Here is a 12,500-nt window from a genome sequence, read left to right on the forward strand (position 1 = left end):
TCAATCTCAGGTAGCTTTTGTCTCAAACTCAGGTGAGCTCATCTCGATCTCAGGTAGATTTTGTCTCAAACTCAGGTGAGCTCATCTCAATCTCAGGTAGCTCCTATCTCAAACTCAGGTGATCGTATCTCAATCTCAGGTAGCTTCGGTCTCTAACTCAGGTGAGCTCATCTCAATCTCAGGTAGCTTCGGTCTCAAACTCAGGTGAGCTCATCTCAATCTCAGGTAGCTCCTATCTCAAACTCAGGTGATCGTATCTCGATCTCAGGTAGCTTCTGTCTCAAACTCAGGTGAGCTCATCTCAATCTCAGGTAGCTCCTGTCTCAAACTCAGGTGAGCTCATCTCAATCTCAGGTAGCTTTTGTCTCAAACTCAGGTGAGCTCATCTCGATCTCAGGTAGATTTTGTCTCAAACTCAGGTGAGCTCATCTCAATCTCAGGTAGCTCCTATCTCAAACTCAGGTGATCGTATCTCAATCTCAGGTAGCTTCGGTCTCTAACTCAGGTGAGCTCATCTCAATCTCAGGTAGCTTCGGTCTCAAACTCAGGTGAGCTCATCTCAATCTCAGGTAGCTCCTATCTCAAACTCAGGTGATCGTATCTCGATCTCAGGTAGCTTCGGTCTCAAACTCAGGTGATCGTATCTCGATCTCAGGTAGCTTCTGTCTCAAACTCAGGTGAGCTCATCACAATCTCAGGTAGCTCCTGTCTCAAACTCAGGTGATAGTATCTCGATCTCAGGTAGCTTCTATCACCAACTCAGGTGAGCTCATCACAATCTCAGGTAGCTTCGGTCTCAAACTCAGGTGAGCTCATCTCAATCTCAGGTAGCTTCGGTCTCAAACTCAGGTGATCGTATCTCGATCTCAGGTAGCTTCGGTCTCAAACTCAGGTGAGCTCATCTCAAACTAGTTATCATGCCTTTATGCTGATTCCGACAAATGCATCTTATCACACCAACACTGGCAAGACAAATAGCAACATTTATATAGCCAGATAGCATGAACAAGCATGAACAACAGCACTTTCTACCCCCTCCTCCATATCCTTCGTACGTCTTTGTCCTGAGATATCCTTGCACCTCCCCAGAGACTGACTTAGACTGTGTAAAGCCCAGTTTTTGTCAATAATCATTTAACTGTGCCTTGGGCCTTGAGAGCCTTGGCCATGACGTCTCTGTAGCAGTCTAGTGTCTGTAGTGTGTGTGTATGTGTGTGTGTGTGTGTGTGTGTGTGTGTGTGTGTGTGTGTGTGTGTGTGTGTATGTAGCAGTCTAGTGTCTGCTAAATGCTCAGTGGAGTCATAAGAGCTCTGGAGGGTCAATAAGTAGCTTTTATGTACAGCCCTTGAGAAGAAGTCTTGACTAAATAAAGTGTGTGATCCTTCAGCTCATGCCATCACTGATCTGCTCTGCTCTGCTCTCCTCTCTTCTCTTCTCTCTCTTCTCTTCTCTGCTCTTCTCTTCTCTTCTCTTCTCTTCTCTTCTCTTCTCTGCTCTTCTCTTCTCTTCTCTTCTCTTCTCTTCTCTTCTCTTCTCGTCTCTGCTCTTCTCTTCTCTTCTCTTCTCTTCTCTTCTCTTCTCTTCTCTTCTCTTCTCTTCTCTTCTCTTCTCTTCTCTTCTCTTCTCTTCTCTGCTGCGGTGCACTTGTGTCCACAGGGATTACTACGTTGTGATGGTGAAGTGGATCAGCAGCACACACACGGCGGTGCGGTGGCTCAACCGGGCCCAGAACATCTCCGTTCTCACCGTCTGTGATGCCACCATCGGGGCCTGCATGAAGGTGCAGCTCTTATCCCCTCTCCTCTGTCCTCTCCTCTCCTCTCTTTTCTTCTTTTGTCCTCTCCTCTCTTCTCTTCTTTTCTCCTCTCTTCTCCTCTCCTCTCTTCTCTTCTTTTTTCCTTCCCTCTCCACTCTTCTCCTTTCTTCTCTTATTTTGTCCTCTCCTCTCCTCTCTTCTCTTCTTTTGTCCTCTCCTCTCTTCTCCTATGTGATGCCACCATAGGGGCATGCACAAAGGTATAGCTCTCACTGAAGTACACCAGTGTATACCAGAAAAAAAAACACAGAGAGCCAGCTCTCACTGAAGTACACCAAAGTACACCATAAAAACACAGAGTGCCAGCTCTCAGAGCTGTGTGACGTAGTTTATGCTTGCATGTTTGGTAATTTTGTCAGTTGAGTGAAGGGTGAGTGGCTATGTTCATAGATATACTGAATTATACTGATTAAATTCACATGATTTCAGGGTGTTGTTCAGCCTTGCGAGCAAAGTGCATCTCCGGTATGTAGATAGAAATATACGTAGAGAGATAAAGAGAAAGATACAAAGAGAGAAAGAAAGAAAGAAAGACCATAGACCACTCAAGTGAAAGGCTGAAATAGTTAACATATTTTAAGTTATTTGTTTCCTGTTTTCTCCGATTCAGTTTTAAAGGTGGCTTCACTGCTTGAGTGGCTCTCTTACTTACCAATGTCCATGTTTGCTTTCATGCTTAAAATGAGATATTTGAGGGCCAGTTCGCGTGATGAGAGAATCAAATAATTGTTTTTTTTGTCAACATGTGTAGTTATTCTGCTATCACGTGAAGTGTAATTTATTTATTTTTTGCAGAAATATGAAGAAACATCTGAGCTTTGGCTGTCCAAACAGGTATGGTGGTATATACTTGAAAATCTATTAGTTGAAAAGATGATCCAACTGCCTTGACTATCCAATTACATTCCCACTGTGTAGCACATAAATATGTGAATATGTTCACAGTTCATAGCAAACTTCTACTATTCAACCCCTTTTGGCTAATTTATTAAACATTGCTATGTTTCTTTTACATTGAAATGCTTGTGTGGTGAAACATTTCAGATGTAACAGAGTTTCTTTACACTGAAGTGTTCAGACAGAATCAGAAGACGGTTTAGTAGTGCCTTACGTGTCCCCACTACTTCTATGTTGTGTTTAGGAGCAGGAACCCGTCTTCACCAGGGATGGTGGCAAGTTCTTCCTCACCGTCCCTGTCAAACAGGGTGGGCAAGGGGAGTTCCATCACATTGCCATGGTTACCAAACCGGTGAGTGCACCGGAATAATGGGATGTTAGTCTTCCTTGGTATCTCTCTGGTCCCATACACAGTGTTTCTGTTCCATTCATTGTAATTATCTTGTAATGACATAATCTAATGTTAATGATGCACTGTAGTTATTAGTTCATTACTTTTCAAATAGATAGTACCAAAGGACATTTATAAACTGTGGCCTTTTCCCTTATTGTTTTAGCATTACAAAACATTTAAATACAATGTAAAAAGAAAATAAGGCTGTTCTAATAGAAACTGTGGTCCATTTAGACCATCCTAAACAGTCAGCCAATAATCTGTTGACACACTGATGACAATAAGGAACACAAATAGACTACGGTTTGTTTGATTCGGGGGTCATGTCAGGATTAGTGTCGGGGTGAGCTAACAGTCTGTTTTGGTGGTCATGTCAGAATTAGGGTCTGGGTTAACTAACAGTCTGTTGGCAGGTAGTTCAGGGTCAGGCTTAGTTGACTGTTAAGGGAGTTTTCTTTCAAACTTTTTTTCATAGCTACTGATATTTAGTGAACTGTCACACAATGATTATTAAAAGTAAACTTCTACTGCTTTCGTTGACCTCTTGAGTCTTCATTTATTTTTCCTCTCGCTTTTGTCCTCAGCTGAGGAGTGAAGCGAGCCAAGTCCAGCTCACATCGGGAGACTGGGAGGTCACCAGAATCCTGGCCTACGACGAAAGCGACCAGATCCTGTAAGCCACCCTGATTCTTTGGTCTGATGCGGTGTCTCTGAGGTTGGATGAACCCAGCTCCCATGATTCCACTTCTTAGGGCCTGGCATCAAATCAAAACCACCTCTACCCCCCTACACTCCCCATACAAGCGTGTTTTGTTTGAATTACACCCTTTTGCCTGCACCAAATTATTCTATGTGAAGTTAATTAATTAATTTGTACTATGATCTGTATAGCTTTGCCATCTTAACCACCCTACATTCAACGAGATTTAAAGAAAAGCACAGTTTGACTCAATACAACAGATAAACACATCCTCGGTTAACTTTGATCTCCTCACTCACACACACACACACACACACACACACACACACACACACACACACACACACAGACACCCCCCCCCCCCCCACACACACACACACACACACACACACACAGACACACCCACACACACACACACACACACACACACACACACACACACACACACACACACACACACACACACACACACACACACACACACACACACACACACACACACACACACACACAGACACACACACGCACACATACAGACACACCCACACACACACACACACACACACACACACACACACACACACACAAACACTCACACACCAACACATCACACACACACACACACACACACACACACACACACACACACAGACACACACACACACACACATACACACACACACACGTCCTCAGTCCACTTTGATGTCCTCACTCTGAGAGTGCTGCAAACCTCCCACATCCTCATGCCCAGGCGCTCTCTGATCTCTGCAGGTACTTTCTCAGCACAGAGGGATCGCCCCACAGCAGACATCTATACAGGTGAGCATGGAGCTCATTTCTCAATCCCAAACACACACTCGCAATCCCAATAGCAATCAATAGGCCTGCACATACATGATATTTTGAGCATATCTTGTTTGAATACTAGCTGAACAAATTCCTTTGAGCTTATGTTCACCCACAGAATCTGAGGGTAGAGTAAATCCCTGATGATCCCAGTAGATTTCACATGCCTGTTATACAGACAGTGGTTTATGGGGAGAAAGCTTGCGATTCAGTGCTGGGGACTGGTTGCTTGTTCGTGCGGATCAACAAACATGGCACCTATAGCGTCTGAGTGGTTGCTCATTGTCTCCGCTGTGAATTTTAAGTGATTTTTTTTTTATTAAACCACATTTACTGTGATTAAGCTCAGTTCCTTTTTCCGTAATTTAAAGCGTGACACATTTTGTGGTTTCTAAGAGCATGTATTAATAAGTAATTGGTTTCTCCTCACTGCTTCTTTTTGACTATTGACATTTGGGTCACACTGTTAATTAAACAGACAAAATCAGTTCATTTGAAGCTTACACAGTTGCTTTGTGTGGCTTGTGTGTGCATCTGTGTGTGTGTGTACGTGTGCGTGTACATGTGTGTGTGTGTGTGTGTACGTGTGTGTGTACGTGTGCGTGTACGTGTACATGCGTGTGTGTGTGTGTGTGTGTGTGTGTGTGTGTGTACGTGTGCGTGTACATGTGTGTGTGTGTGTGTGTACGTGTGTGTGTACGTGTGCGTGTACGTGTACATGCGTGTGTGTGTGTGTGTGTCTCTGTCTGTGTGTGTGTGTACATGTGCGTGTACTTGTACATGCGTGTGTGTGTGTGTGTATGTGTCTGTGTGTGTGTGTACGTGTGCGTGTACGTGTGCGTGTACATGTACATGTGTGTGTGTGTGTGTGTGTGTGTGTGTGTGTGTGTGTGTGTGTGTGTGTGTGTGTGTGTGTGTGTGTGTGTGTGTGTGTATCTAGTGTTTCCACTCTGGGTCGGTCACCTCCCCGCTGCCTGACGTGTGCTCTGAGTGAGGAGAGGGGTTCTTTCTATGACGCAGTCATCAGCCCTGACACTCAGCATTCTATCCTGACATGCCAAGGTACACTCACGCTTCACACACACACACACACACAGTTTCTCTCTCATTCCAAGTCTCTTATTCTCTCTCTCTCTCTCTCTCTCTCTCTCCTCTCTTTCCATCTCTCTCACACACAGACACACACACAGTTTCTCTCTCCCAGTCTCTTATTCTATCTCTCTCTCTCTCTCTCTATCTCCTTTTTCTATCTCTCACGCTTCACACACACACACACACACACACACACACAGTTTCTCTCTCCCAGTCTCTTATTCTCTCTCTCTCTCTCTCTCTCTCTCTCTCTCTCTCTCTTTCTATCTCTCACGCTTCACACACACACACACACACACACACACAGTTTCTCTCTCCCAGTCTCTTATTCTCTCTCTCTCTCTCTCTCTCTCTCTCTCTCTCTCTCTCTCTCTCTCTCACGCTTCACACACACAGACACACACAGTTTCTCTCTCCCAGTCTCTTATTCTCTCTCTCTCTCTCTCTCTCTCTCTCTCTCACGCTTCACACACACAGACACACACAGTTTCTCTCTCCCAGTCTCTTATTCTCTCTCTCTCTCTCTCTCTCTCTCTTTCTATCTCTCACGCATCACACACACAGTTTCTCTCTCCCAGTCTCTTATTCTCTCTCTCTCTCTCTCTCTCTCTCTCTCTCTCTCTCTCTCTTTCCATCTCTCTCACACACAGACACACACAGTTTCTTTCTCCCAGTCTCTTATTCTCTCTTTTTAGCGCTCTCTCTCTCTCTCTTTCTATCTCTCACACACACACACAAACACACACACACACACACATTTGCTCTTTCTCACAGAGGTATTTTGATACGATGTTGACTGTCAGACTCTTTCGTCAGTTTGTTAAAACACCCCAAGGCAACCGTTATATGGAATTCAAGTCTACCAAAGCCTAGCTTGATGGAATGGGAGTCACTGCAGTAGTGTCACACCACATGGTACCTCCCTGAAAGTGGAACACCCACAGCTTCTGTCAGCAACCATCTACTCGTGGTTTTAAAAGAGAGTCTCTTAAGAGCTTTATTGCTGGTCATGTCCATTTTTTTTTTAAACCACACCACAAAGATGATGCCATTTGACCACAAAGCCATCCTTCATAGTGGGTCTTGATCTTCCAGGTATAAATGCAGTTTGGGATAGATTTCACACTAGGCACCTAACTGCAGTTTGGGATTTCACACTAGGCACCTAACAAAGGTTTGGAATACATTTCACACTAGGCACCTAATATAACTACAGTTTGGAATACATTTCACACTAGGCACCTAATATAACTACAGTTTGGAATACATTTCACACTAGGCACCTAACTACAGTTTGGAATACATTTCACACTAGTCACCTAACTTCGGTTTGGGATAGATTTCACACTAGCCACCTAACTACGGTTTGGAATACATTTCACACTAGGCACCTAACTACAGTTTGGAATACATTTCACACTAGGCACCTAATATAACTACAGTTTGGAATACATTTCACACTAGGCACCTAACTACAGTTTGGGATACATTTCACTCTAGTCACCTAACTACATTTTGGGATACATTTCACTCTAGTCACCTAACTACGGTTTGGGATACATTTCACTCTAGTCACCTAACTACGGTTTGGGATACATTTGACTCTATTCATCTAACTACAGTTTGGGATAGATTTCACACTAGGCACCTAACTACAGTTTGGGATAGACTTCACACTAGGCACCTAACTACAGTTTGGGATAGACTTCACACTAGGCACCTAACTACAGTTTGGGATAGACTTCACACTAGGCACCTAAGCTTTCTTGAGGACAACAGTGCTAGTGAGGTCTGGGCTCTGACTGTGGAACACAGGTGACAGTGTCAGAGGTGCCCTGCCTGTCATATGCACCTGTAATCTATCTCTCTCTCTCTCATTCTCTCTCTCTCTTTCTCTCTTTATGTCTCTCTCTCTCTCTCTCTCTTACACACACACACACACACACACACACACACACACACACACACACACACACTGGTTCTGTATAAGGTCATTATTATAGATGGAGATTATAATTTAGCACATTTAATTAGTAAGAATGCCATACACTGTGAAAGCTGTTTTTTTTTTCAGTGTCTACTTTGTGGAATACCCTGCCCCACCTCTTGCCACACTGAGCAGAATGTTTGCACGGCTTCTGGCATATTTGTTACCCACAGGCCTTTATTTTAAACGGCTCTCTTGAGGCCAACTCTCCTATCACCAGACATGAATGTTTAGCATGAAGGTTAATTGCTGGAATGATTTACGCCAATGTTGAGGATTAATGTTCTAACTGAGAGACGACTCGGCAATGGGGACGGACATTTCATGCCAAGCTTAATATTATTATTCAAATGACAGCTTTGAGAATATGTAATGATTAGGGTTGGATTATAGATGTCCAGTGTAATGAATTCAGATGAAACCACTCGTAAATCACACAATGACATTTTTGTTGAAGTGTCATTGTTTTACTGAAATCCCAACAGATCTGCTAAATTCTGCCATGTAACAACTTCTAGGGAGTATAAACGGCATTGTCTCATGTGACTCCCACTATTAAACGATCTGTATTTGACAAAACTGACAAAGACCCTTTTTAAGAAACGGTCATTAGCCTGTCAGCTGTATCGCTGCTAAAAGGATATTAGAAGATAAGAACACACCATGTATTGCCAACCTGTTGAACAGTTTGTCATGGCAACCGACTTTGATGACCACACTGGCAGATCATGGAGACCCAGATCCTGACTATTGACGTGGCATGTATTTCTGTACACAGACTTGATACAAGAACGCAATTTCAGCAATTTTCCTTTTATTTATTATAACATATTTATGTGTTTTTCAGGTCCTGGAGCCCCGTCTGTGATTCTGCTGAGTTTAACTAATCCATACAGTGAGTGCTGGCTTCAGTATTGATTGATTCTGATTGATTCTTAAATGTGTTGCTTTGGTGTGTGTGCGTGTGTGTGTGTGTGTGTGTGTGTGTGTGTGTGTGTGTGTGTGTGTGTGTTTGTGTATGTGTGTCTGTGTGTATGTGTGTGTGTGTGTGTGTGTGTGTGTGTGTGTGTGTGTGTGTGTGTCTGTGTGTGTGTGTGTGTGTGTGTGTGTGTGTGTGTGTGTGTGTGTGTGTGTGTGTGTGTGTGCTATGGCAGTCTGGTGTATCTAAAGTGGTCTGAGATTAGAGTTCTGTCAGCTTTCACAGCTGTCTGATAGTGTTGTTCGAGCCAGATTGTTATGGGTTTGTTTTTATTGTTTTGTTTGTTTACTTATTTTCCCCAAACTGTCTGAGCAAGCAATTTGATTTTTGTCATGTAAATCTGTACTGGTCGGTTTGCCCAGGCAGGCTGAAAGAGAAAGAGATGGAGAGTGAGAAAGAGAGAGAGAAAGAGAGAAAGAGAGAAAGAGACTGTGTGTGTGTGTGTGTGTGTGTGTGTGTGTGTGTGTGTGTGTGTGTGTGTGCGTGTGCGTGTGCGTGTGCGTGTGCGTGTGCGTGTGCGTGTGCGTGTGCGTGTGCGTGTGCGTGTGCGTGTGCGTGTGCGTGTGCGTGTGCGTGTGCGTGTGCGTGTGCGTGTGCGTGTGCGTGTGCGCGTGCGCGTGCGTGTGCGTGTGTGTGTGTGTGTGTGCAGGCGTGTGCCATAGGTATAGCACCTGAAATCTCACATGGTTGAGAAGTTGTCTTTTAAAGCATGTGAGCACCATCTGTTTATCTGAATGCCAAAACAGTTTTCGCCGTTTATTTCATCATTTCATTCAGCCAACTGATTATCTGATATTTTACTGCACTTTCTTCTATTGTGCCCTGTGCAGTGTACTCAAGAGACACATTTAATGGGTTTGGAAATGTCACCACCAATAGCTTGGCTGCAAAAGTGTATTTTATATTATTAATGTTTCCTTTTTTTACTGACTTCAACAAATATAAGACCCAGATGTATCATAACTACCTAGAGTATTTTTGCTGACTTCAACATATATAAGACCCAGATGTATCATAACTACCTAGAGTATTTTTATATTCAGATTGGTATTTTTCACATTACAATTACATTTGCATTTTTTGCTACTAAATATGTATTCTCACGTTTACTACTTACAGTTTACGCTATTCTGGAAGACAATACCAAACTGACAGCCTCTCTACAGGGGAAGAAGATCCACCAGACAGAGTTTAAGGTCATACCGAAAGAGAACTTTGGTAAATAGAGACCCCCACTTCCCCAAATAATTACCAGAAATAAGATCTGCATTGGAGCCTATTTGTGATCCTGTTTCAACTTCCTCTCACTCTCTTTCTCTTCTCAGACCTTCCTTTGAAAATCTCCTATCCTGTCGACTTCTCTGAGTCTAACCTCTATGGTCTCCTGCTGGTGGTGTATGCATCTTTCTTCTCTGATGTTTGTTTTATGTTTGCTAATATTTCGCTAACATCTGGCAGAATGTATTCTCATGTGGAATTGCAGGCATTAAAAGCTATCAGTGAGCCCCCCCCCCCTTACACACACACACACACACACACACACACACACACACACACACACACACACACGCACACTATATAACTCCAGGAAGAAGTGCATGGGCTAGGCAGAGGAAATTAGTGAACTGAACATTTTATACAGATATACGGAAATTCTCTGCACATTTTGGCGTTATTAGACTTTCTAAATGGCAGGTAATTGGAAGTGTGGGGTGGTTTAGTCTTCCTTCAAGTCTTCTCTGAGTCTCTCTGGTGTTTAATGACTCTCACAGCTGTCAAACTGAGACAGCAGACGCAAAGCTAATAGAGAATATTAGACTCTCAGCTTCCACTGCCACATGCCTGAAATTGAAATGAATCTGAATGAAATGGTTGCTGGGAGAACTCTTTCAGTGTTGTGAGCACATCAGGGAACCTTTCATTATAATAACTGTCAGACAGAGCTGTAGGTTTGCTTGCTTTGGTCTCTTGTATGTGAAAACTAAATCATAACAGAGCATGGCATTCGCAACGTATTGAAAATGGACCCAGTTACATCTGCAGGGTGAAATGAAAGCCTTGGTCTGTCAAAGAATGCAAATTTGAATTATATTTTGAAGTACTGGCCACTTTCGCCACAAAGTCACAGAGCTTCTACTCTACTGTATGCAAACAGCAGAAAGAAATTTTAAATACTGGATTCGATAGCACCTTTAACACTCTAAGGTCCAAGGCCTTTTAGACTTTTCTAAGTTGACTGACATGCCTTGATGTTTTTGTACATTTTGCTTAACTAAAAACATTGATGCACAAATGGAATATATTCTAGAAGACCTCAGCAATAATATTAGAAAAGGGTTCAATGTTTCCGTGGTTGTTCTTTTAATGTCTCTAAGACGAACCCCCCCCCAAAAAAATATCCCGGACGAGGGATATAGACCTTTTAGTGTTAACTAGTATGGGCAAGTTCTCTTCCGTCTTCATCTGTGTCTATAAGGGATCCACAGCCCCACATGTCCAAGGTCAGCCTCTGGTCTGGTCTTGACCTTCACTTAGCCTAACTAACTGGTTTTGAGTGGTTGTATCAGAGGAAGGAAGGGATTTCTGGTATGAAATTAAATGCCCACCTCTGTTGGTGTGCAGTGGCTTGGTCATGGACTGCATCCTAGATAGATAGATAGATGGATACTTTATTAATCCCGAGGGAAATTAAGGTCATCCAGTAGTTTATACACTTAACTCACAAACATACATACATGACTCACAATAAAAACAATACACATAGGGAGAACATGTACACAGGGAGTGGGGGTGTTTACAGGTACAGAATAGATCTGGCCCTATATAACAGTGTGCATTAATTGTGACAGTGTTGTGACCTGTGTTTGTGTGCAGGGATTCGACCCTTGGTGGGCAGACGGTGAATGACCGGTTCTCGCTGGACTGGACCTCGGTGCTGGTCAGCTCCCACGACGTGATCGTGGTGCAGGTGGACGGCAGGGGCTCAGGGTTCCGCGGACAGAAGGTTCTGCAGGAGATACACCCCCAACTGGGCAACCTGGAGGTCCAGGACCAAATTGCTGCCCTCCAGTATGTACATGTATTCATTTAGCAGATGCTTTTATCCAAAGCAACTTACAAGGATGTATGCACATTTACATTTACACTGATGACACACTGCACATCAGGAGCAATTAGTGGTTCAGTGTCTTGCTCAAGGACACTTTGACAGGGAATTGAACTAGCAACCTTCTGATTACTAATCGACTTCTCTACCTCCTGTACCACTGTCGTAGACTACACATTAGACCAAATATACGCAACCGACCCAAAACATTAACAAATATTAGTCATCAATATATGGAATGGACACAAAGTTATTTATTAGACTGGTGCTTTTCTTACCAGGTGTCACTTTCAGATTTGGAGACACTGTCATGCACTCTGTAACTACAGCCAAACTATTTGTAGATATTTGTATTGTGTCATTCCCAGTTTTGTGATCAAACATATTGACTGATCAGTTATCTTGGCAGTTATAGTATAGACACATTTTTTTGGCCTAAAAGTAATATAAAGCCTTACAAATACATGTCTTGTATTCACGCACCACAATTCTGTAATCTCTGTATTTGTGAGGTTAAATGATTTGTATATTGCAGGTACATGGTGAAATTCCCCTACATCGATCAAACACGGATAGGGGTTTATGGGAAGGTAAGCCCACTCAATGCCTCATTAGCGGGCAGAGATGATTAGATTTTTCCTTCTAATAAGTCGGATAATTTTTAATAATATCTTATCGACTAG

At 43.1% G+C, this 12,500-nt stretch overlaps 1 protein-coding gene across 1 annotated transcript in view; it reads left to right on the forward strand.

Moving 5' to 3' along the window:
- dpp10 (dipeptidyl peptidase like 10) overlaps positions 1–12,500 on the forward strand; it is a gene marked incomplete at both ends in the record, with an annotated part of 148,983 nt that overhangs the window by 129,510 nt on the left and 6,973 nt on the right. The window contains 11 exons of the mRNA XM_080850992.1: positions 1,657–1,780; positions 2,612–2,650; positions 2,958–3,065; positions 3,692–3,780; positions 4,579–4,626; positions 5,594–5,715; positions 8,580–8,627; positions 9,831–9,929; positions 10,037–10,106; positions 11,586–11,780; positions 12,353–12,407. Of these exons, the coding sequence (XP_080707118.1) occupies positions 1,657–1,780; positions 2,612–2,650; positions 2,958–3,065; positions 3,692–3,780; positions 4,579–4,626; positions 5,594–5,715; positions 8,580–8,627; positions 9,831–9,929; positions 10,037–10,106; positions 11,586–11,780; positions 12,353–12,407 (997 nt within the window). The remainder of the gene's footprint in view (positions 1–1,656; positions 1,781–2,611; positions 2,651–2,957; positions 3,066–3,691; positions 3,781–4,578; positions 4,627–5,593; positions 5,716–8,579; positions 8,628–9,830; positions 9,930–10,036; positions 10,107–11,585; positions 11,781–12,352; positions 12,408–12,500) is intronic.

Source organism: Sprattus sprattus (assembly GCF_963457725.1).
Source record: "Sprattus sprattus genome assembly, chromosome: 14".
Lineage (NCBI taxonomy): Eukaryota > Metazoa > Chordata > Actinopteri > Clupeiformes > Clupeidae > Sprattus > Sprattus sprattus.